The following is a 25,439-nucleotide window of genomic DNA, read 5'->3' on the forward strand; positions in this document are numbered from 1 at the left end:
TCTTTCTTTCTTTCTTTCTTTCTTTCTTTCTTTCTTTCTTTCTTTCTCTTTCTTTCTTTCTTTTGGAGAGAAAGAGATAGTCCCATTTAGCTCAGGCTGGTATCAAGCTCACTAGCCAACACTGGCTCTGAACTCTTGATCCTCCTGCCTCCACTTCCCAAATCCTGGGATTACAGAGATATGTTACTATGCCCGACCATAGCCCCACCCCCTTTTTCTTTGCAATTTGAGACAGTTTCTATAAATTTCAAGTCTGTCCTTGACCTCACTCTGTAGTTCATACACAACTTGCTTACAGTCACCCTGCTTTAGTCTCTCAAGTAGCTGGGATTTCAGGCCTGCAACGCCAGGCTGTGACATACACTTAGAATCGAGAGTTCTGTCTCAAGACTGATTATCCAATTTTTGACTACTTGAGTTGTGCTGAGCACACCAAGTGCCTTGTCTGTGGCATGACAGGATACAAAAGGCTTGCTTCTCAGTCCCTCACTCACACCTTCCCCGTCCAGAGCCCGCCCTCTACACAACTTCACATCCATAATTTGTATTCCTTTTCTTACAGATGGTGGTTCTCCAAACGGCACTGGGTTTCAAAGCACCAGAGAACCTCAGTCTACCTTTAGAAATGTTGTCTTTGACTAACAATGCCACAGGTTAGCAAGGAAACAGCCATGCAAAAAACAACAGAATGTGTTTTAGCTGTTATGGACAGTGTGCCTGTAACCTAGCAGCACAGAGGATAATTAACCCTGTCTTGTGGGATTGGGAAAGACTTCTCAGACTGGTCTCAAGATGAGTAAGAAGGAGTGTGACAGAGAGGGAGTGAGGGCAGTAAGGAGGGAAGAACATTCCAGAGAGTAAGAACAGCCTAGGCCAGAGGTTCCCTACCGAAGGCAGTTTTACCCAGATACAATTCTTGCCTGTCGTAAGTAGATGTTGCTAGATATACCAGGGCATAGAAGAGCCCTCACAACAAAGCCTAATCCACCCAAATGTCAACAGCTTCATTAAAAAACTCTGCTCTACAGAGGCTGAGACTCAGCTGAACTTTGGACAGAGTGCAAGGAATCTTGTGAAAGAATGGTGAGATAGAAAGACCTGGATGGGACAGGAGCTCCACAAGAAGACCAACAGAGCCATAAAAACTGAGCCCTGGGGGCCCTGCAGAGACTTATACCCCAACCAAGGACAATGCATGGAGAGGACCTAAAACCCCAGCTCAGATGTAGCCCATAGGCTCAGTATCCAAGTGGGGTCCCTAGTAAGGGGAACAGGAGCTTTCTGTGGCATGAACTCAGTGGCAGGTTCTCTGATCACCTCCCCTGGCCAGGCCACAATGGAAGACAATACAACCAGTCCTGATGAGACCTGATAGGCTAGGGTCAAATAGAAGGGGAGGAGGACCTCCCCTATCAGTGGAGCATAGGTGTAGAAGAGGGAGATTGGGAGGAGATGAGAGAGGGGGCCATAGTGGGGATACAAATTGAATAAATTGTAATAAATAATAATAATAAAATAAAAAAAATCAAAAAAGAAAAGAGGGGAAAAACCCTCTGCTCTAAGCAAAGGTATAATAGGCACAGGTTAAAAGAAAGAGGAACTGGGGTGTAGCTTAGCCTAGCTTACCACTAAGTAGCTTAGCTTGCCTAGCATACATGAGGCTGTGGGTTCAAGCCCCTGCACTATGAAATAAATGAGGCCAAGCAGATGCTTTATCCTCAAGAAAGGAACAGCAGATGATGGTAGGAAGCTCACTGCACTGTCATTTCAGCTGAGAAGCACATCTCTTGGGGACAATGTCCTCGGCTCAAGTCTGCTCCTGAAGAGCAGGCCACATCTTGCATTTCAGCAGATGTTATGTAAGAGGTGACAAGCAGAGAGAAGACCAGCTAGGTCTTCCCAGCCATTTCACCTGGCAGGACTCACGCTGGCCGTTGGTGGGGATGCTGGAACATCAGGAACAGGAATAGGTCAGGCTAGAAGAGGCAGAAGCAAGGGCTCCCAGCCTCAAACAAGTGGCTACAGGGAACAAGAGTGTGGCCTGAGTGCTGGGGGTGGGCCTCAGGGGGGCATTGAAGATGCAGCCACGAATCATGTCTCATCACAAAACAGGGAGGCTCTTGAACAGGACTCTTCCTCCTGGGCGCAGACCCTTTAGAAACAGAGTAAGGACTTTGCCACTACCATTACCACTGAAAAATTAAAGAGAAATAATAAAGTAAGCCTCTTTCTTTCACAGGAGACTTCTAGGAAGGAGAGAAGAAAGCCTCAAGACACTGGTAGATTTTGTTGCAAGAAATACAAATGAAATCTTCTCAGATATGCTTGCTCACACTAACCTGCACCATCTCTTTGACATTACCCAGACCAGATAACACACTCACCTACACTGATTTTTTAGAGGTGGGGCTGAGGAGATAACCCAATCAGTAAGTGTTTGCCTTACAATTAGGAAGTCCTGAGTTGCACCCTGTACACATAAGAATTCCAGGCGTGGTGGCACTCGAAACCCCAGTGCCGGGAAGGCAATCACAGGTATCCCTGGGGCTAACTAGTTAGCCAGCCTTCCCTACCCAGGGAGCTCCAGGCCAATGAGGGACCCAGCACCTGAAGCCATGTCCCTCCTTCCCTCCCCCTGGCCCTGCGCACACACACACAGGGACACAGGCACGTAAGCACATACACAAAGGCAGTATGAGTAGTGTGAACTTACACTGACTGAAAGAAATGTTCAAAGATCAAGCTTCAGTTCCAACAGAGGAAAAGCAGAAAACAACAATCCAATTATTTTGTTAGTGTTTCCTTGAAATGGTGCTAGGGATTAAACCCGGGGAATTGCACGTGCTAGATGGTACATCCTCTGAATTACTCTACAGACCTACATAAACCACTAGCTCTGAACAGACAATTCCAAACTCAAAATTATATAAAAGGTTTTAAGCTATTCATTTATTTCATAGATTATCTTATTGTATTCCAGCTGGCTTGAACTCACAATTCTCCTGACTTGGCCTCCTAGGTACTAGGATTGACAGGTGTGCCCGCCACACCCAATGCCATAAAAGTTTTATTAAAAGTAACTGAAACATTCCTTTCTTCTGTACCTATAATACAGAAACTCTTACCACAAAGGAACGTACTGTTGCCCAGCAGAGTGGCAGAAATTTTCCACTGTCGAGAAAATTGAAATCAAGTCTTGAGGGCACAAACCCCTGAAGGAACTGTTCTACACTGCTTGCTACAGACCCTAAAGAAAGGAAGCAGTCCATGTGGAAGAACCAGGCAGAAATCAGAGGACCCAGAATTCAGACATCCCAGAGTAAGGAGAACAAACTGGAGCCAGCTTGGGGGCAGGCAGGACTAACAGGAACACCTTCAGGAATTTCATTTGCATATTTGCATCCGTCCCTCAACCAGACGACTCCCAGTTCACCCGGCAGCAGCATGTGTGCTTGGTGTAGCCCAAGCCACCCATGTTGAAAACATTTTTAACATCTCTTCTAGCACATGGTCTACAATGGTGACTCCTGGTCACCTGTAAATAAAGGGAAATGGAGAGCCAAAGGGCACAGCAGGAAGTGTCCAGGAACTCACAGCCACCTACAGTCAGCCAGTGGGAAATGGTGAGCTGGCAGGAAGTCTACGCTACCAGAGAGGATTCTTTTAAATCTGGGTTGGGATTTATAGCTAGAAAAGAAATGGCACCCTTTGCCGGCACTATGCTTAAGGCTCCAGGGAGTTAACAACTGAGCAATCGATGACCTGTGTAATGAGAGCCATAGCCAACCCTCAGAGTTACATACACACAGGCTGGCTGTGGTGGCACACACCTGTAATCCCTGCACATGGAAGCAGAGGCAGGAGGATTATGAGTCTGAGGTCAGCCTGGGCTACGTAGTGAGATAACCTCCCCCGCTGGAATAAAAGGGGGGTGGTGGTGAACAGCAGCAGCAAACACATACAGGTATGAGATGATCCAGAATTCTGATTGGCAGGGAAGAGGCAGACTAGAAATCTGAGCATTAGCCAGAAATCCTGCTAATGAGAGCTCATGATTCCTCCCACAGATCCCGACACCAACTCCTCTGCAGACAGCACAGCTCACTCACAGTCTCCTAAACACAGCCAGCTTTCACAATGCCATGCCCTACTCGTGCCACGGTCTCCACCTGGAATGTTCTCCACCCACATGTCCACCTAGATGAGCACTACTCATCCTCTGGGACTTGGCTCAACTACTCTTCAGGGTTTCTGAGTCACCCCGTGGCATTTCTCCCTCTTTCAAACTCCCAGAACAATTAAGTTTCTAGAATCACTTGGCAAATAGCCATCCTAGCTCTATAAAGCTATCCCGTTTTCTTTTTCTAAACAAATAGCAATTGTCACCTTCCTCCCTGTGTTCACTGACATGCCACCTCTTTGAGATAAAGAACAGATCTTACTCATAAGTCTTTGCATCCTCTCATCCTCTAGAGGACCCTAAACAAAGTTCAAGTACACCATTCTCTTCTGTGCACACAGAAGTTAGGTTCCCCATAAAGATCTAATAATTCAAACCTTTGAAAGCTTGCAACCAATGAGTGTGAAATCCTTTTTAAAAAATCATCCTAAATGTTGTCCTTCAATTTACTTAAAAAGAAAAAAGCCACAGGCTAAACTCAGCAGTAGAGCACTTTCTTAGCATGCAAAGGCCTAGGTTAGATGCCCAGCAATGACAATAATGACATCGTTAATTTTTAAAAGCTGCAACCATTTAATTCTATTGCAAAGGGATGGAAAGGTGTTATTCATTGCTTTACCTTTTATTTTCTGTTGGTGCTGGGGGCGGGTTTGTAACACAGACTCTCCCTATGCAAGAAGTGAATTTGCAAGCTTCCTGCATCAACCTCCTGTGTGCTGGGGTTATAGGAGTAAGCTACCACATCTGGTGAAAATGAAGTTTTAAAAACTAATTTAACTCTGAATCTAAGCCTTCAACTTCAAACTCCGAAAATTCCTCAAAGTTCTAGTTAATGTCATGTCATGTGTGTACTACATATGATTAGTACCATGATATACTACATGTGTAGTACATATGGAAGGTAAAATAAGACATCACAGTCATCATAGTCAAGTGTTACTGTTGTGTTTTATAAGCCACACATACTCAGCAAACACACATGATGTCTGATAAACTGAAATGATTAGTAACTGACAGAAGCGTAATTGTAAAAAAGCTTCTCAAAACACATCCGCTCCAACATGGGGGAAGTACGGTAGCATCTCAGATAATTTTGAACAAGTTTAATTTGTGAAATTATTATTTTACATGCTTTTTCTCTGCCTTATGTGCACTTGAAACACTTTGAACAGCATTGATAATAAGTATTTGCCAGGAATTAAATATATTAACTAATTTAACCTCAAGAAAACCCTAATTCTTTTTTTAAAAAATGATAAAGAAATATTTAAGTAAGCTATCCATAGGCCACAGCAGGAAAGCGATAAGATGAGAATCTGAATCTCAGCCATTGACTCTGAACCACCATAGTATTGCTTATAATTATAATTACATCATTTTGATTAGTATGGTATTTGAGATCATTTATATAAAAGTTGGGCATGTAAATTTCAGTTTAAAATTAACATATAAACCATGGTGCCACATGCTGGTAATCCCAGAATTCGGGAGGCTGAAGAGGATTGCTTTATGTTTGAGAATACACATAGGGAGACTAACCAAAACTAACTAACTAAAACAAGAACCAACAACAGTAACATAAGAAGTGCAACATGCTATTATAATGTTAAGGATATAATCTATAGTTGGCTTTCTGTGACAGCTGGCTCCCTATTCTCAGCTTCAATTAAATTCAATCAACTGAAAACTGAAAAGCTTTGGAGAAAACATTGTATCACTGTATCAGTGTTGACCCTGTTCAGACTTTTTCTTGTCATTATCTCTTAATACTATATAGCATGTATTTGCACTGCATTACCTTGTACTAGGTATTATAAGTAACCTAATACGATGATTTAAAGTACACAAGAGGGGCTAAAGATGTAGGTGAGTGGGAGAGCATTTGCCTAGTGCACACAAGGCCCTGAGTTCAATCTCTAGGACTGCAAAGAAGAAAGGTATGTGTATACAGGCTATATGCAAATAAGATTCCTTATCCAAAACTTCATTTTCTGCAGTTTCAGCTACATGCTATCAATGAAGATAAATATGGTAAAAAAAAAAAAAAAAAAAACCTATCCTTTGAAAGAGAAACCATAAAAAACTCCACCTAACTTCTCTAACAGTACATCGTTATGATAGTTCTATTTTATATCAGCCATTTTTCTTACTGTGTTGAATTTATAAAGTTGACCACAGGTTTATAGTTATAGGGAAAAACACAGTATATAGAGCTTATCCACTAGGGAGTTTCTTGGAATATATGCCCCACATATACGAAGGGGCTATTATTCTACTAAGTCAGTTTACACTGACTCAGGCATCCTCTGATTGTAATTTTTAATACAGAGTCTTGATAAACTTCCTAAACTGTCCTTAAACTCATGTTCCAGCATCTCCCTGAAGTAGCTGGATTATAAGTGAGCATCCTCAGATTTTCGAATCCACAGGGACTTTTGGAATGAACATTCTGAGGACACGGAGGGACTGCATATTACTCTGCAACACTCTGTTTAGGAACGTACTGTGTATCTTTGAGACACAGTAGGAAACTCAGGGAGTCCCAGAATATAAGCACCGAAAGTTCCTGGAGAGCCTTGCTACTTTATGGTTACGAAACAGAGGCCCACAGACAAGACCTGTTTATGGCAGGCAGGTGTAGAAGTAGGCCAATGCTCCTACTCCACACTCCTGCTCCAGACATAAGGAACACAGAACTGATGAGGGCTGATGGTGCAGCCCCGTTTGGATGTTCACAGAGTGATGTCCTAACGCACCAAGCCCCGGGTTTGAATCCTAGCACTACATAAAGCAGGCGCGGTAGTGCACACCTGTACTCCCAGCATACAGGAAGTAGAGGTGGGAGGCTCAGAAGTTCACGGTCACCCTGAGCTATATTACACAGCAGAACAGAACGTATGAAACTGCTTGCTAGTTCAAAGACTATAAACCAGGTTTCTTTCAATTGTGAAATTTAGGTTGGCAGTAAACGATGAGGTTCATTAAGTATCCAAACCTAATTGGGATTTTCAGGTTTTAAGTTTAAGAAGTGATATTTGGCTGTAAAGTTTACAAGCAACAGAGCAAAGCTTCTGGGAAAACAAACAAACAAACAAACAAGCAAACAGACACACACTTTAAGCTATTTAGAAACTGGGTTTCGTTTTTTTAAAAAAAAAATGTCAAACTGCTTTAATACTCGGATTACATATTACTATATCAAAAAATGAAATAACCGCATACAGAAGCCTTTCTAAAATATGTTCCTCTTGGAAGCCCACTTTGGGGCATTGAGTTGTGACTGAATTCTCAGGGATGTCAGGAACACAAGGGCTCCATCCATAAAACTCCTTGAAAAAACTGAAACCATGAGCGCCTTGTCAAATTCAGACAGTTTATCTTGGCACTGGCAAGTACAGCAGTCTCTTCGATGTCTGGAAACGTGTCTAATTACGTCGAACGAGTAACTAAAAAACCGCCCGTGTCCCGGAACCGACAGCTCAGGGTTCACTCCATAGCATCCTGAACGGCAGGATGGAACAACGCCAAAGAAAAACAAGGAGAAAGAGTCGAGCATGAAAGCGGGAAGAGATGCCAGCCTCTTTTCAAAGAACCCTCCAGTTTTCCCAGGACCGCTAGGGCCACCACGCCGCTCCTAAAAGTTTCTTTTTCTTTACTTTTGTTCCATTAAGTTACCCGATCCCGCCCACATCACTTACCTGGCGCAGGGCAGGCAGTACCGCCCCAAGCGACCTCAAGCTCAGCCTGTCCCTACCGTCCCCAGTCCGGACACCACACAGGGACGACCCCAGGCCCCTAAAAGGTGCAGCCCCACACCTCGTCCCAGCCTGGAGTCCCAAGGCCGCGCGGCGGAGTAGTCCTGTCTCGAGGAGGCGTGACCACCCAGCACCGCGGACCCCTGTCACCCCGCCGCACTCCCGCGCGGGAGCCGCTCGCCCCGGGCACCCCGAATCTCCAGCAGCGCCCCGGCAGCGCCCTCTCTCGGGAAACCCCAGCATGGCTGCCGCGACGCGCTCACCTGAGCTTAAGGTTGGCCATGAACTCGGGCATGGAGACGGTGTCCATCAGCACGAAGTCCGCCTTGCCAAACTCAAGGCTCTCCTGCTCCGCCATGGCGCCGGCTCAGGTGGGCGCGCTCGGGCTGGGGCGGGGGCGCGCGGCTCGCTCGGGCGGGGTCGGGCCGGAGGGCGGCTGTCGCCCCTGCTCAGCGCTCGGGACGGCGCGGCTCGGGACGGGCGAGGCCGGCGGCTTCCGCTCCTCCCGCGGCGGCTGCGGGCTGTGTGGGGGCCGCGGTGGCGAGACGGAGACGGCGGCGGCTGGTCCCGCCTCCGGCTTGGGTCCGGCTGGGCCCCGCCCCGCCCTGGCCGCTCGGGCTCCGCCCCGCTGACGAGCCCGCCCCGCCGCCTCCTCACCTGGGCGGCGCGCACGCGCGGGGCGGGGACGCGCTCCGGGCCTGGCCGCGGAGGCTGAGCGGCAGCGCCCCCTAGAGGCAGGCACGGGCATCTCGCGTGGCAGGGCGCTGTGTGGTCCCGACTCTGGATGAGACAGGCCTTCTTCTGCCTTCTTCAACCTCTGCCTGGCAGATAGATGCCAACAAACTTACAAACACAACCCGAGCAGCCTTGGCGCGGATTATGGTTCTGTCACGCTCTCCTGTGCTCATGTGCTACTCATCCTTGAAGTGGTGGCTGAGTAGAGATGGCAATAGTAGCGAACACTTCCAGGTCACCAAAGTCTCGGGCAGAGCTTTAGCAAGCTTAAGTAACTTTGTCACACGGGTAGGAAGCGGAGTAGCTGTGACTTTGTGGACGTCATTTGATTTATGAACCCCAGCATACAGCCACATGCTTACTTTCCCTCTATTTCCAGTAATCCATTTTTTTTTTCTTCCACTCATCTGAGCGTGCCATCAGACATTACATTGTACTGGTAAGTTTATAACATATGTATGAATCATCTCCTCAGGATGATTGCAGACTTCTAGCATAAAGGACCGTATCCTAAACTTTTTGATATCCTCCCATTCCCCACACATTCCGAGTAGCCGTTGTGCTGGGTTGTATTGTAAATAAGAAATCCAGAAAATTCGTTCCATGGATTGTAATGAGTTGTACGTGGTCTCCAACTTGAAGGCACACTGGGAGCTCTTAAAACGTCTGGGTGGGAGTACTGGAGAGATAGCTTAGTCGTTAAGAGCCCTTGCTGTTCTTTCAGAGTGACCGGAGTTCAGTTCCCAGCACCCACCTGACAGCTTTGCCTGTAACTCCAGTTCCAGGAGATGAGACACCTTCTTCCTACCTCTAATGGTGCCAAGCAAGAACATGATGAACATATATAGATGCAGGCATACATACACATAAAATATAAGTAAATAAATGTTTTTAAGTGTTTTTTTTTCCAAACGTAGACCATATTTTCCTGATGGAAATACATTGTAAGGGACATCATCCAGGACGTAAACCTCTCCAGGCCTCTGTTTCTTTTAGGACCATCTTCTGTGCATCTGTTAAGAAATCTAGAGGCCTCCAAGCCCTGGCCAGGCTTCAGCTCTGTGGCCAAATTTGAGATGAGTAAACTAGACTGAAAGACCTTGCCGTGTTTCAGCTGCCAACAACCTACGCCTGCCAAGAGAGGGGACGGCGCCTTGATCATTTTCATGCGGCACCTTTGCTTTCCGAAAGCTACCCTGACCCCTGGCACGGCACAGCCAGCTGGGCTGTAGTTTGGCTCCTGTGTGTAGCTTTCCTTCTTCAGAAGATTCTTGATTTCGCTGTGCTTGTTTGTAGAGGAAGAACTCAGAGACAGATACTTGCAAGGTAGGACGGTCCTACTCTTGGCTCATTTTTGAGAGTGGACCAGTGGCTAAGAAGACACACTTATATAGAGTGGTTCTCCGTTCCTACAGCGTTCGTGTCAGTGTGCTGATGTACGCTGTGTGTAAGAAGAGCTATTTGTAAAGGGAAAGAAACAGATCTCAGGGTCTGGACCCCAGCAAACAGACCCTAAGTCCTGTCAGTCAGTGGACCTGTACACATGTGTGTGTTTCCTGAGTCCTGGGGTCATTGAAGATCAGAGCAAAATTCTAGGCACTAGGACAAGAGACCTGAAAGCCTACAGAGTATAAAAACATGCAGGGAATGGGAGCTATAAGAGTATGATGTGGTGGTTTCCAAATAGCTAAATATGGATAACTTCATTATGATAATTGTCATATGCAGGAGCCTCAAGTCTAAAATGTAAATACATCTGTGCAAAGTTACTCTGTAAGTTGGTTTGTAAGTCCAGATTAGTATAGAGTCAGGCATTGAAACCAATAAGTTTCTTTTAATGAACTCAGAGCTATCCACTGAGGCCCACTGCTAATTTAAATCAGCCTCTAGATTCCAATGTTATTATTATTATTATTTTTTTTTTTTTTGCGGTTGGGTTGTGCAATATAAAGAAAATTCTGGTATTCACAGGTAATTTCTTACTTGTACAGTTTTATATCCAGCCTTGCAGTGCCCAGCTGCAGCCTTACTAATCAATGATCACACAACACCCAGATATTTGCAGACATGGCAAGGAAGATTAAGCATTGAGGACTGCACTCATGCAGGCTAAACTAGAGAGGTTCGGCTCACTATGAGCCCCTTTCATGATAAAAAGAGACTATGCATTTGAATATGGATGTTTTGTTACGGCTTAAGTGTACTAACAAATAAAACAAGAGCTTACATCACCAATAGTGGGCTGCACTGACATTATGAACTTTCTGATTTGATTGCTTGAAAAAGACACAATACCACTTACCTGCTAGAAATACATAAGCTGGATGTGTTTGTGAAGAAACATGAAGCAAACCCAGGGCAAAGAGGATCCTGCAAAAGAATCTATCGGCACCCATCAAAAATACCAATGGTGTGAAACACAAAGATGCCAAGACACGGGTCCAGATTACAGATGATCAAAGAGACATCACAACCGAAGGCAATGTGTGGTCCTCAAACCAGGAAAAGTCAAAGGATGCTGATGGGAAAACGGATGCAAAGGACTGTATACTAGACAGTAATGTATAGTGTCAATGTTAGTATTCCTAAATTCAGTAATTGTGATGAGGCTTCCTAAGAAAGCATCTTGTTATGAGCAGACATATGTTAAGGTCTTTAGTAATAAAAGACATGGTATCCCAAACTGCTTGGTAAAAAGGGTTTTCAGAGCATCAGCTTTTGGTCAGTGTGAACACACATGTACAGGCCTGGTCAGGCTCTGTGTAATGAGCAGCCACAACCGGGGGCTGGTGGGGTTATCACTGAAGGTCAAGTTTAGGTGATCTGCTTCAAGTGTTTGTTCTCTTTCAGTTTCCCTAGCATGTTTCAAGTTTGTCCCACCCTCCCTGATCTCCCTTTACCAGAGCTTCTGCATCCAAGCAAGACAATTCTTTTTTTTTTCAGCATGAATCTAACAAGACAGAAACAGGAAGGGGAAAGAAACACAGCCATGAAAAAATATTTGAAGGACATTTTCTAGTTATTTTATGAGCTTGAGTTGGTGTAGAGATGGATTGTACAGAACAGCAACGCAAATTTACCTCGCAAACTAATTTCATGCTATGTTTGTAGACATGCAGAAATCATTTGGGTTCTTCCTCAGGAAGTATTTCTTAACATACTCCCTTTCAATGGGCAAGTCTAGCTTTAAACTAAAATGACACAACAAAAGTAACGAGTATACTGTCTGTAGTTTTGCTTGTTAATTTTGGTGGTTGGAAACAGAGTTTCACTATGTATCTTAGGCAGCCTTTAACTAAAACTTGTAGCAATTCTCCCAAGTGCTGGGATTATAGGCGTACACCACTGTGCTGGTTAGTTTTCGGTCAGCTTGACACAATCTAGGGTCACCCGGGAGAAGGAACCTCAGTTGAGAAAATGCCTCATCAGACCGGCCTGAAGACAAGCCTGTGGAGCATTTTCTCCACTCATGATTAACGTGGGAGGGCCCAGCTGATGGAAGGTGGCGCCACCCCTGGGCAGGCAGTCCTGGAAAGGCTAAGCAGGCCACCAGGAACAAGCCAGTAAAAAACACCTCTCCATGGTCTCTGCTTCAGTTCCTGCCTCCAGGTTTCTGCCTCGAATTCCTGCCCTGCCTTCCCTTTAGGGTGAACTGTAAATTCTAAGGTGAAACAAACCCTTTCCTCCTCAAGTTGTTTGTAATCATGGTGCTTTATCACAGCAGTAGAAGGCAAAGTAAAACAGTGATCACACACAGCTTTATCTGTAGTTTCTGAAGCCTAAAGTTTTGTAGTACAAACACATGTACTGGCTAGCTTTATGTCAATTTGAAACAAGCTGAATTAACTGAAAGGAGGGAGCCTCTATAAGATCTGGCTGTAGGGCATTTTCTTAATTAGTGAATGATGGTTCAGGGGCAGCCCATTGTGGGTGGTGCCATCCCTGGGCTGGTGGTCCTGGGTTCTATAAGAAAGCAGGCGGTGAGCAAGTCATGAGGAGCAAGTCAGTAAGCAGCATCCCTCCATGGCCTCTGCATCAGCTCCTGCCTCCAGGTTCCTGCCCTGCTTGAGTTCCTGCCCTCACTGCTTTTGATGATGAACTGTTACATAGAACTGTGGGTGGAAATAAACCCTTTCCTTCCAAGTTGCTTTTGGCCGTGGGGGTCTCATCACAGCCACAGTAAACTTAAGACACTCCCTCTCTGATGCCATTGACCACTTTCATCTTGAGACCCTTTCTCTCCCTGCAACTCTCACACCTTGATACTCTATGGGAGCAAAGAAAATGAACAGTGGAAATCACCCCTGAAAGTCAAAGGAACACTTTAAAATGAAGCTGGACATGGTGACACACACCTTTATGTGTGGTGATTTGAATTAAAATGGCCCACACAAGACCATAGGGGGTGGCACTATTAAGAGGTGTGGCCTTTTTTGGAGTAGGTGTGGCCTTATTGGAGGAAGTGTGTTCCTGGGGGGTGGGGGGCTTTGAGGTTTCAGAAGCTCAAGCCAGGCTCAGCACTGCTCTTTCTTCCTGCTGCCTAATGTAAACCTCCTGGCTACCTCTTCAGCACCATGTCTGCCTGTCTGCCATCATGATGATAATGGACTAAAGCTCTAAACTGTAATCCAGCTCCAACTGAACACTTTCCTTTAAAAGAGTTGCTGTGGTCATGGTGTCTCTTCACAGCAATAGAAACCCTAACTAAGACATCATGTTTTACTAAAAACATGTGGACTTTGTCTCCTTAGGTGACTGTATTAAATACATAGACAAATCAGTTTTTGCGTAGACTGCCTCCTCTCTTCTGCCTCTAGAGTTGATCTCTTGGTGGACTCCAAATTAGGAAGCCTTGAGCTAAGGGGAAATTCTCTTGACAAGTCCTTATCATTGGAGGAGGAAGAAGAATGTAGGGAAATTACCTTCAGGATCCTGTGAGTCACCAAATAGGGACTGTCCCAACAATTTACCCACAGAGGAACCACAGATTTCAGGCTCAGGCAAGACAGAATCACACAGAGGATGTGGACATAGCCTCGAACTGCCTCTAGAAATGTTCCTGCTTGTGATGCTTTTGAAGAAGAATATCCCAATCCCAGAGGAATACATCTTCCCCAACCCTGACTGCTACCCCACCATGCCAGGAACCAGATATCTGGCCTTACATATGCTAAGAAAGCACTGTACCACTGAGCTACACTCCCCAAATCACATCTTTCTTAGCTGACAAGGTGTTTATCACACTGGGTGGGAATTGACTATCTAAGGATGACCCTAAACTCCCTAAGAAGAAGACATGTTCCTCACTTTTGTCTGGTGCCCAGTAGGGACCCTAACTACCAAGTTAATTAATTAACAAATAGATTTGTATGCTTGTATTCTATCATAAGGATTTTTCTCTCAGCCTCCAGCCAGAAAATCATTAAGCTCTTCTGGCCTTTGGAACTATTACTAGAACCAGTAGATTTGACAGTATGAGAGAAAGAAGAATTTCACAATCCATTCATGGATTGACAGTATCTTTTGGTAGCTTTAAAGCATGTAAGAGCCATTTAGGGACTGGGCCAGAATGCATATTTGTGATTGGGAAATCTAGAATCAATTGTTTTCTTTCTTGGCTTCATTAGGACCTCAGTGTATTACCCTGGTTGTCCTGAGATACATAGTAATCCTTTTGCCTCAGTCTCCTGAATACTGGAATTACATGTATGAGCTACATGGCCAAGAAGAATGTGGACACGTGGCCTTGCTGGGTTTCTCCATCAGTCAACCAACCATGTCCTTTCTGTCCAATCATATTTCTACAAGATTGTCCATGCTTCAATCATGTCTGTGCAACAAACTCTCTGTGAAAACCCAAATAGGCTTCAGGGCTCTTCTGGTGAGCTGAGCAGATGGCAGGTGCCAGAGTATGGCACACGAAAGCTCTGTGTTCCTCCCATAGGCTTAACCCTTTGATCTCTGCATCCATACTCTTTTGTAATGTTCTCTCTCTGTCCCTCTCCTTGTTTGTCTTTGTCTCTCCATGTATATTATAGATATATCTGGCAAACGTATTTCCGTGAGTTCTGTGAGATAATCTAACAAATTAAACCCGAGAAGGGCACGGAGGTGACTCTGGCTGATAGCATTCATTTGGAAACACAGGAAAAGAAACTTGGGGCTTCTGTTGGCATCTCAGTGGAGGCCATCTTGTGGACACGTCTATCGTATCTACTGACATGTAGGTGAATGCTAGAATTGGACAAGGGAAACATCCATCTGGTGTCCATTGCTGCAGAATTGCCTGCGGGGAGGCAGCATCTGCTGTCAGAGGCAATCTGTGATGTGAATGTAGAAAAAGAGAAACTGAGTCTGGATTGCTTTTGTCCTCAGAATACTTTCAAAATTGATGTTTCTCGAAGTCTGTGATCTCTAGTCCCCCCTACACTCCTTTCTTACCGATTTTCGTCCATAATAATCCCCGTTTTTTCTCAAATAGGGAGCTGAAGTGGTACCCGTCATCTGGAGTTAAGATCCTGAAATGAGGCTGGGGAGATGGCTAAGTTGGTAAAGTTGGCATGCAAGCAAGAGGACGCAAGTTCAATCCCCTCCATCCATGTAAAAAATCAGTGTTGCAGCACGGCTGCAATCCCTGGCCAGGGGAGGTACAGACAGGAAGATCTCTGTGGCTTGTTGGCCAGGTATTGTGGCTGAGTTGGTGAGTGTTAGGCTCAGTGAGAGATTCTTTCTCAAAAAATACATCAGAGAATTATTGAGGAAGACCCCTGACATTAACATCTGTCCTGAACACATGCATCTACATAAAATACATGCAATTTCACACATATGTGTATACACACACACAAGATCATGATGTGAGATGGCATTCAAATGAAGTGTGACTCCCTGGCATTTTCCAGTTCTACTCTTCACACTCTCTGGAGGTAGAAACAATACAATCATAGTCGTATGCGAATTCTGACAACTGAACCCTAAAGAAATCAGACAAGGGAAAAGTTTCAATTATTTAAAAGCTGGATCAACAAAACCTAGGAAACCTCAGAGGTCATGTAACCCAATATCCCCTCCAGGCCCTGAATCCCTTGTACAGTCCACTACTCTGTCTAGGCCTATCTGTGCCACGCAGGCTTCCCCTGTGCCCAGAAGATGTCTTCACATGAAAATACCCCATCATCATCATCATCATCATCATCATCATCATCATCATCATCATCACTCCATATGCTCACCCCTGCTCCTATGCCAAACAGCTCTCAATTGTCCAATACTCTGATCTTGTAATTCACTGATCTCTGTTTATGTGCTTGGTCTGTTCTTTGCGTCTGATATGCCATCAAGATAAGACCAGGGGGCAATGAGGAATAATCAAGGTCACCTATTTCACCTACTTCCTGGAGGTCCATTTGAGAATCCTGGCTCTGTATTCACTCATTTTTTTTTTCTTTATTCATTTGTTCTTTGAGGCAGGGTCTAAAGTAGCCCAGGCTGGCCCTGCCCTTGCCCTGTAACTGAATATGATTTTGAATCCTTGCTCTTCCAGCCTCCACTTTCCAGGAACTGGGTTTATAGTTTAACATCATTCGTATCTTCTTTTCTCTAAGACACCTTCCCAATGCCTTAGTCTGACCTTGCTTGTCTGTTAGTGATGTCACAGACACTTTCTCCTAGTGTTCCCATCCTTTGTAATTCTCTAGTATTGAGTAGTCCTGGTGTATCTAGTATTTCTAATCCCCTGTATTGATCAGGATTTGGCCCAGAACAGCACTCTCTTCATCCTTATGAAGGTGGTACTCAAGCTTTAGGCATCTTTAATGGGGGTATAGGATGAGGCTTAAAAGTTCTGAACTTTCACAGCATCCCAGGAGATTCTACTGCAGGTGACCAGAGCCATGCCATGGAAGAACATTTATTTGCGAGTTCAAGTTTGAGCTTTGCCACCTGCTAGTTATACAGCCCTGGGCTTATTAGCTCATTTCTATAAGCTCCAGTGCTTTCATTTTGAATAAACAGATGATAAAATCCATCTCAGTGTGGTAGAACCATAAAACAAAAGTAATATAAGATGCTTCATATAATTCCAGACAGGTGGCAAATGCCAGTTAAGCACAAGCTACCATTGCTTCCTTTTTCTTCAGAACAGGGACAGTCTTAGACGACAATAATTTACTGCATGTCCTTTTAAACTAAAAAAAAAAAAAAAAAAAAAAAAGTCTTATTTTATGAGTATGAGTGTTTTGCCTACATTTACGTATGTGTGAGTACTATCTGAGTGCCTGGTGCCCATGGAGGCAGAAGAGGAGACTGGGGGTCCAGCTGGTGCACTTAACTGCTGAAACATCTTCTCCAGGACCTGCAAGTCCTTTTAAGAAGGCTGAGGTTTCTACTGCCTGCAAGTCTTCTTATCACCCTGTGATTTTCCTCTGTCTGACTCTTGATCCCTAAAGGTAGTTAATTATCATTCCCGTGCAAAGCCATGGACTTTGAAATTAGCAGGTAATAAAAAGCTACAACATGTTTTTATGGCTGAAGGCCATCTGCCTGGGGCCTCTATTTTATCCACCTCGAACCCCTGCCACATCAAATCTTCCGTTCTTCCCTTCCTACATGTTCTCCAGTGTCCTCTCGCTGTGTAACAGTACCGGCCCAACCTTTCTCATTTTCCCACTCATTGTGAAGCTTGCCATCCCACAGAGCATTAAAGCCCCACATTCAGCTTAGTTCAGAACACATGCTGCGTTGGCTGGGGAGATGGCTCTTTGGGTCAAGTGGTTTTTACACAAGCAGGAGGTCCTGAGATCAGATCCCCAGCACCCAGGTAAAAAGCTGGGTGCAACAGTGTAGTGATGGAGGCTAGCAGATCCCAGAGGCTTACTGGCCAGCCAGTTCAGCCAAATCAGCAGGCTCCAGGCTCATCGAGGAGCCATGGAGGAACCCCTGGCTTCCATACACACGCACACAAGCAAACACATCCTTACCACACACACATTTACAGGCTTCATAGCATTTTAAAAGAGGTAATGAGGAATGAGGCTGACGACACGACAGTAAAGCTGGTAGGCAGAAGCCCTAGATTTGTCAACCACGCAATAGAGACTCATTTTTGCCTTGCAGAAAAGTGCTGAATTGAGCTAGGCTCAGTGGCACAGCCTATAACCCAGCATTCGGAGAGGCAGAGGCAGGCGGATCTCTGTGAGTCTGAGGCCAGCCTGGTCTACAAAGCAAGTGTAGGACAGCCAAGGCTACACAGAGGAACCCTGTCTCAAAAAACAAAGGAAACAAAACAAAACAAAACAAAAAAGTGCTGAGTTTTTGCTGTTGTTAATGTAGGTGCTTTTCGGGGATCTTTATTTCTTTTAATTCAGGACTCTTCAGGGACTATCAAAGCAGTAATCCAGAAGATACAGTGCATATGCAACATTTAGGTCTCATCAATGAATAAGTACGTAAGAACTATGCAGAGCAACCACGGGTGGCGACTACAACTCTCTTTCTCTCTCTCTGTTGTTGTTTGTTTGTTTGTTTTTGTTTGTTTGTTTGAGATAGGGTTCCTCTCTGTAGTATGGCTCTCCTGGAACTCATTCTGTAGGCCAGGCTGGCCTCAACTTCAGATGATCCCCCTGCCTCTGCCTCCCAGTGCTGGGATTAAAGGCGTGTACCTTTACCACCCTGCTGCCTCTCTCTTAAAAAGGGGTCTCACGTGTCTCAGATTGGCCTTGACGTTTCTAGGTAGCTGAGGAACTTCCTGAGTGTTGAGATTACGACACTGTGCTGGGAATCTGTAACCCGGGTCTCTGTATGTGCTAAGCGGGCACATACCCACTGGACTACACCACCAGCCCTACAGCTGTCTCCTGGCATCTATGTGTGTGGGGTTTGAATAGATACTAATTCTATGGACACGCAAATCCCTCACGTAACATGGTTCTCTGCTTGTGTATAATCTAACACATCCTCTTGCCTGCTTTAACATTTTTAAAAAGTGTTTATTTCATTTCAAGTGTCTGTGTGTGGGCTTGAGGGTATAAATGAGCATGACCCATCTGCAGGAGTCTATGGAGGTCAAAAGAGATGTCAGGTCCTCTGGAGTTGGAAATATGGACGGTTTTGAACCTCTATAGGGATGCTGAGAACTGAGCCCAGGTCCTTTGAAATAGCAGTAAGCACCCTCTCACTGCCGAGCCATCTCTCCAGCCCCTCCTTTGGGCTTTAAAATATCTAAAGATTGCTCATAGTACCTGATAGGGTATAAGTGGCACAAAAGCAGTTGCTACACTGTGTTATCTAGAAACTAGTAACAGAAAGCCCATGTTTTCAGCATAGATGCAATCATTTTTTTTCCCCACGGGTGCAGAAGCTACGGAGAATGAGGGTCCATTGTACTAAGGGTCTGGGCCATGGTATTCAGTTTAAAGACAGTAGAGCTAGAAGCAAAAACTTCGGAGCTGTCTCTGTCATGTGCTCTGTGTGACCTTGGGCAAGTCACTTCAGCTGAGCCTCCTTTTCTCCTCTTTAGAGTGAGAATACTGCTGATTCCTCACTTCCAATGGTTGCTATGACAATTAAACCAGATAAAGTATATTAAGCACTCAGCATGTAGCCTGGGACACGGTTAGAATTTATAAACCTCGACAATAATGCTGTCAGTTCTGTTATTATACATCAATTCCTCCACCTTGGCTCTGATGGGGAGAAGAGATAGGGAAAAGAGCATTCTATTCTTGTTGATTTTTTTTAAACACTCCTTTCTTTAATATCCTCTTGCTCTGCTGGTTTATGTTAGAGCAGTCACTTCCTTGTAGTAGGGGTGTGTTATAGTAAATGCAGGGAATTCGCTGCCTCTCTATCTACAGTGTCTCCATGTTTTAGTCTTAAAGGCACAGTGACTTCCTGCTTTCCTAGTCAAGCTTTGTCACCTGAGTTGCTAATACTATTGCATAACCGTGCACTCTTGCCTCTCCTGAGATGCAGATTTCTCCCAGGCAAATACGGACGGACTCGCAGGGTGTGCACCTGTGAATGCCACCCACACCGTCCTCAGATTTACAAAGCTGCTCTAGGAAGGTTTCACAGGAGAGTGAATTCCAAAGGTGGCTGGTCATTAGTTTCACTTTAGCAAATGGCCACTTCCAGCGCTTTTGAATTATGATTTCGGTGGCTAAGAACTACCAGAATGAAAACACACGGGGTCAGGCACAGAAAAAGAAAAACTTTCAGATGAGCTTTACCTGGTAAACTGATGGGCATTGTACCAAGTAACTCTTGCTACAGTGCTGGCTGTTAGCACGCATAAAACCGTGGGTTCAATCCCCAGCACTATAGGATGGGGCGTGGTGGTACACACTTGTAATCCCATCACTTGGGAGGTACAGACAGTAGAATCAGAAAGTCAAGGTCATTCTTGGTAGAAAATTTAAGGCCAGCCTGGAATACAGAAAACTAGAGAGAAGGAGAAGAAGGAAGAGAGAGAGGGTTAGGAAGGAGGGTGAGAGAGAAAAAGAGCTTTCAACATGAATTCATCTGCATAATTGACATCATGTTCCCTGAGGAAGAAAACTAAAGTTTATTTCCTGGTCAGAGAGAGGTAGGAATGGGTGGGTTAATGGCAACCATTGGGGAAAGGAGAAAAACGAGAGGAGGAAGAAAGTTCGTCCTAGTTACGTTAAGAAATCCCACAGCTGGGAGCTGGCCTTTCTTCGAAAGCTTAGAACGGCCACGAGAGGGATCATGTTAGAGACCCAGCGACTGTCCTCCTTCACACATTGTACTCCTCACAAGTTGTTAGCGGACAGCTTCTGCACGAACTGGATCCACCAAGGGCTGCTATCTTCCCCTGCTTGGCTTTCTTTCTGTTGGCAGCAGCCGCCAACACCTGAGTCCCTAGCAGCTCTCTCTTCCATCCATCAACAGGCAGTCTGTAAGCTGAGTTTTAAATGCTGTCTCCTCTTCCTGCAGCCCAGCAGGGGCTGGAACCTCGAACGTACCAGGCCTTCATCAAATGACGCTGTAGTTTTACGAAGCTGGGTAGGCATTTTCATAGCTTCCTCCTTCCCACACACCCTTACCCCAAGGCCATACCCGGTAGGGGGAAGGGAGAAAATAGGGCAGGCAGGCCTGGCAGCAATGGTTCACAGCTGGGGGCAGTTTTGCCCTCCAAGAGCTACTTGGCTATTCTTGGGGACATTTTTGGTTGTCATTCTGGGAGGGATGAAGCTATTGGCATCTGCTGGGTAGAAGGAATGAATGTTGCCCAACATCCCACAGTGCTCAGAACCATCTCCCACAGCAAAGAGTTTCCTAGGGAACTCCTTCCCCTTCCAGCAATGGGGAACTTCCAAAAATATAAGGAGGTTCTATGAAAGATTGGCGAAAGCTCGGTTTTTGAATTTTACTTCTTCATGGCCAGTAAAGCTGGATACTTACTTGTGTCACTGTAGCATGGTCCGGTTTTGAAGGGTTGGAAATGTAGCTCAGTAGTACAGTACTTGCCTGTACTTTCTCAGCATCTAAAACTAAAACCCAAAAACAAAAACCTAAATATTTTGTCTAATGTACAGTCCAGTAATGTCATTTGGAATACGGTTGTTGCTTATACGAGGAGACAAGAATAAAATGGAAGGTGCGAGGAGAGGAGGCATATGATATACAGAGCAAGGTTTGTCCACCACAGCACTGTGGACATTTGGGGACAAGGCAGCTTTCTTTGGGATGGTTTTGCACACTGTATTGTACTGGCAGCGTTTGTACCCTTTGCCCACTAATTGCCAGTAGCATCTTCTCTTCCAGAGTGCCAATCAAAAAGACTGGCCACAGACAATGCAAGTTGCCTCTAAGTGTGAATCACTGCTTGCAGACGTGCACAGGGTTGGAAAGGCTGTCTGTGTGAGGAATCGAAAGTCTCCTGGGCATGTCCAACACTTCCCCATATGACGAGGAGTGTTGGCCTGCTGTAACTGTGTAGGCCTGGCACACTTCAGACCTCTAAAGACATGGGTCTGAGCCTGAGGCCAGACTCTCAGGGTAGCGTGAGGATTGGAAAAAGGTAGATGGTTCAATGTATTGAGTATCATTGTGTAGCCCAAGTCTACTGTAGGAGCTCAGAAGGAGACTGTATTAGGGAGCGTGTATTTTTGGCTCACAGTTTGACGGTACAGGCCATCAAGTGGCAACGGTGGCTCTAATGTGGTGGCCGGAGCTTGAGGCAGCTGGCCACGTTGTGTTCACGGTCAGAACACAGAGAGATGCTTCTCCTTGGCTCTCCACTCAGTCCAGACCCCATGAATAGCCAGGCCGGCCTTCCCTCAGTTTAATGTTCTGAGAAACGCCTTTCTAGACCTGCTCAGAGGTAGGTTTTCGTGGTGATTCTAAATGCCAGTCTGTCAAGTTGAAAATGAGAAGCTGGGCTGGTAAGATGGCCCAGCTTCCTTTAAGTACAGGATAAAGGTGCTTCCTGCCAAGGCTGATGATCTGAGTTCGAATCCCAGGACCCACATGGCAGAAGAAGAGACTTGATTGCTGAAAGTTGTCCTCTGGTCCCCCACAAATTACAAAAAATGAATGTAATTTTGAAATCATTTTAAAGGGCTGGAGACATGGCTCAGAGAGTAAGAGAACTTACAGCTCTCGAAAAGGAACCAAGTTCAGGTCCCAGCACTTATGTGGTGGTTCATAATCTCCTATAACTGTAGTTCCTGGGTTCTGATGACATCTTTGGGCCCTTGAGAGCTCCTGAATGTATGTGGTACATATAAACTCACAAAGGCATGTACACGTGCACGCGCACACACACTACCTACATAAATCTTTAAAAATTTAAAAAAAATATCATTTAAAGATATGTACAATTAAAAAAAAAATGAGGAGCCAGGTGGCAGTGGCACACATCTTTAATTCCAGGATTGGGAGGATCTCTGTGAGTTCGAGGCCAGCCTGATCTACAGGGCTAGTTTCATGACAGCTAGGGCTACACTAAGAAACCCTGTATTGAGAAACAAAAACAACCAAATAAAAAAAGGAAAGAAGGCAGGAAGGAAGAAAAAAGAGAGAAAGAAAGAAAGAAAATGAGAAACCATGAGGTCTCTTTTGTTTGCGGGCTCTCTGTCAGTATGAAGGAGTGTTGAGAAGTATTTTTAAATTATTAACATGAGGGAACACTCTGAATCCTTCCTCCTGCCTTTCCATTCACAAAAAGAAAGAAAGAAAAGAGAAAGAAAGAAAGAAAATGAAAAGATGTAAGTCACACTTACAAGTCATACAGACTCCAGGAACAGAGCGCCATGGCTCTCAGTGGATAAGGCCGACTGGGACACAAATAACGCAGAGGTGGCACTTGAGGGGAAGTGCTAAAGGATGGGCAGGATTTGAAAGGTGGAGCTGGGCCCTGGTTGGGTCAGGAGGTGAAGCCAGGGGGTGGGATGGGGAGGTAGGAAGAACAGAGTTTCCCATTTGGCAGCAGATCAACTCTCACGAGGAAGTAGCGGGAAGGAAAGTTGGCTGGCAACTGAGAAACAATAAAGTAAACTGCCCACAAACATAAAGTACACAGAGCAAAGTGCTTTCTAAACAAAAACAGTATTCTCCACTTCGGGGGTATCAGATGGTAACTCTGCTTCTGTTTGGAAAAACCCAGGTATGAAAGTTGAAGTAACTGAATGTTGGTCTGTTTCTTCCAGGGCTATCTTTCTCTCCAGTGGCACACTTTCCCTCCTCCCCTCCCTTTGCACAGGAGGCTGATAGCTGCAACTGTCTGGTTTCCTTATCATGTCCCCGTTGCTGTCCTTTTGGGTGGTTTGAGTTGCTCTCTGCATGCTGGAATCCACAGTAGCCCCGAGTGCTGGGCTACACTCTGAGTTGTTCACTGTGGAAATGTGGAAATGTCCATGTCTCACCTCTGTACCGTTTCTCTCCCAAAGCCACCCAGCCTTGGTGGGTGCTCCTGGATCTTGGATGTACTAGGTTGCCTAAATGATTGACACCTGGACTGGGAGAGCCTGAAGGCATCTAGACCATCTTTGGACAACTTCAGAAGAGCTGTCATCCACAGGGATGTCCTTGCAGGAACCAGTCGGAGCTTCTCAGAAGAGCTTTTGAGTAAATGAGGTTGCCCTGAATGGCCCGGTAGTTGAAGTGACTGCAGGTGCCAAACAAAACAAAACAAACAACCAAAAACTTGTCAGAGGGCTGGGATGGAGGACAAGTGTCTGAAAAAAATACCTACAACATTGGGAATTTCTGTGCTGCTCACCTGCCCTCAGGTGACTGGGCCTAGCCTTTAACTTTCATTGTAAAATCATTTAAACACACCCATGCAGTGTGTGTGTGTGTGTGTGTGTGCGTGTGTGTTGATTATCTGTGGCTTTTTAACTTCCTTATTTCTCCTCTACTTTGAGATAGCCCCCCTCCCTTTTTTTTTTTTTTTTTGCTGGTTTTTTTTTTTTTTGTGTGTGTGTGTGTGGGGAGGCTTTGTTTATTTGTTTGTTTGTTTGGGAGTTCACAGTTCAACTGAAAAGGTGGAATCCTACCACCTCTCCATTCCTGGACCGGTGGAGACCACTGGTGGGGTGTGGGGAGTAGAGCTTCATTGGGCTAGATCCAGGCATGGGCTCACTAGAAAGGAAAGAGTGTCTCCAGGCTCACAGTGTGGTATAGCATAGGCTGCTGTTGTCTCCATTTACGGCAAAGCCTCCTAGAACCCCTCCCTGTGTCTTTGCTCACAATCTTCCCTTTTACTTCAGTTCAGGAGATGAATTGCCTGAGCTCTTAGGGGTGTCTAAATGGACACCATTCAGACTTCTGGGGAAGGGGAAGGGTGGGTATTTAAGCATCTCTACTATGATACATAGGAAAAAAAAAGGTGTTTTGCTCATAGCCTTGTGACATTGGTTGTCTGGATGGCACTTATATCTAAGAGCAGGTCCAAACTGTGAAAAAAGCAGAACAGTTATACTAGTATACTAATGCAATGAGTGTGTAACAAAGAATAAATGGGATCACATGGAATTCTAGGCGAGAGGAAGGAGAAGGTTCTGGGACTACAGAGGAAGTACGGAACTTCCTGAGCAAAAGCTCCCAGGCAGGTAGGCAGCATGGCTTTTGGCCTCTTGAAGTAAACTAAATGAAGCCAGAGCAGCTGCTCTAGTCAGCAAGACGGAAGTGTGGTGGGAGAGGCAGGCTGTAGAAAAAGGCCACAGCAGAGCCTTCAGGGGGTGATTTTTCACCTGAATACAGAGAGTTGCTGCTGTGGAGTTTTACCCTGGTAACTGACATCTTTGGCTTTCTAGTTTGGTTTTGCATTTTAGTTGAATCATAACCTGTGGTCCTCAGAGTTTTATGCATGCACACCCAGACCAACTGACAGAATGTGTCCACCATAGACTTGATTTCTCAGACCATTGACGCTGGGGTGTTGAGGGTGGATGGAGAATGTGAGGAGAAGGGAAGGTGAGTGTGAACTGGTACCCATCTCTTTGATAGAGCGGTGGTGCTGGCCTGGACCCGTGTGCGACTGCCGTGGGGACAGAGGTTAGTGAGAAGAGAGAACTGAATGCTGGAAAAAAAAAAAGTACATCTGCTCTTGGTGTGCGTGGGAGGAGTGAACGCTGAGGTGCCGGTTCCTGTGTGTGGAGTGGGAGCAGTTTGGCTGGCCACGGTCCCCTCTCTAGAGATGGAGCAGGCTGAATGAAGAACAAGCTTTCCAGGAGAGTGAGGAATGGAACATTCCATTCCAGACTCATCAATGTTTAAGTACCTGTGAAAGATGCAGGTGGAGA

The 25,439-nt window shown here is 45.4% G+C and overlaps 1 protein-coding gene across 1 annotated transcript in view; it reads right to left on the reverse strand.

Moving 5' to 3' along the window:
• The window catches only part of Myo1d (myosin ID), a 294,625-nt gene extending 286,171 nt beyond the window's left edge, over positions 1-8,454 (reverse strand). Inside the window, exon 1 of the mRNA XM_055620037.1 lies at positions 8,199-8,454. Within this exon, the coding sequence (XP_055476012.1) occupies positions 8,199-8,293 (95 nt within the window). The 5' untranslated portion in view covers positions 8,294-8,454. The remainder of the gene's footprint in view (positions 1-8,198) is intronic.
• Positions 8,455-25,439: the final 16,985 nt, after the last annotated feature.

The sequence above is a fragment of the Psammomys obesus genome, unplaced genomic scaffold (assembly GCF_907164565.1).
Source record: "Psammomys obesus unplaced genomic scaffold, mPsaObe1.curated_primary_1811, whole genome shotgun sequence".
NCBI lineage: Eukaryota > Metazoa > Chordata > Mammalia > Rodentia > Muridae > Psammomys > Psammomys obesus.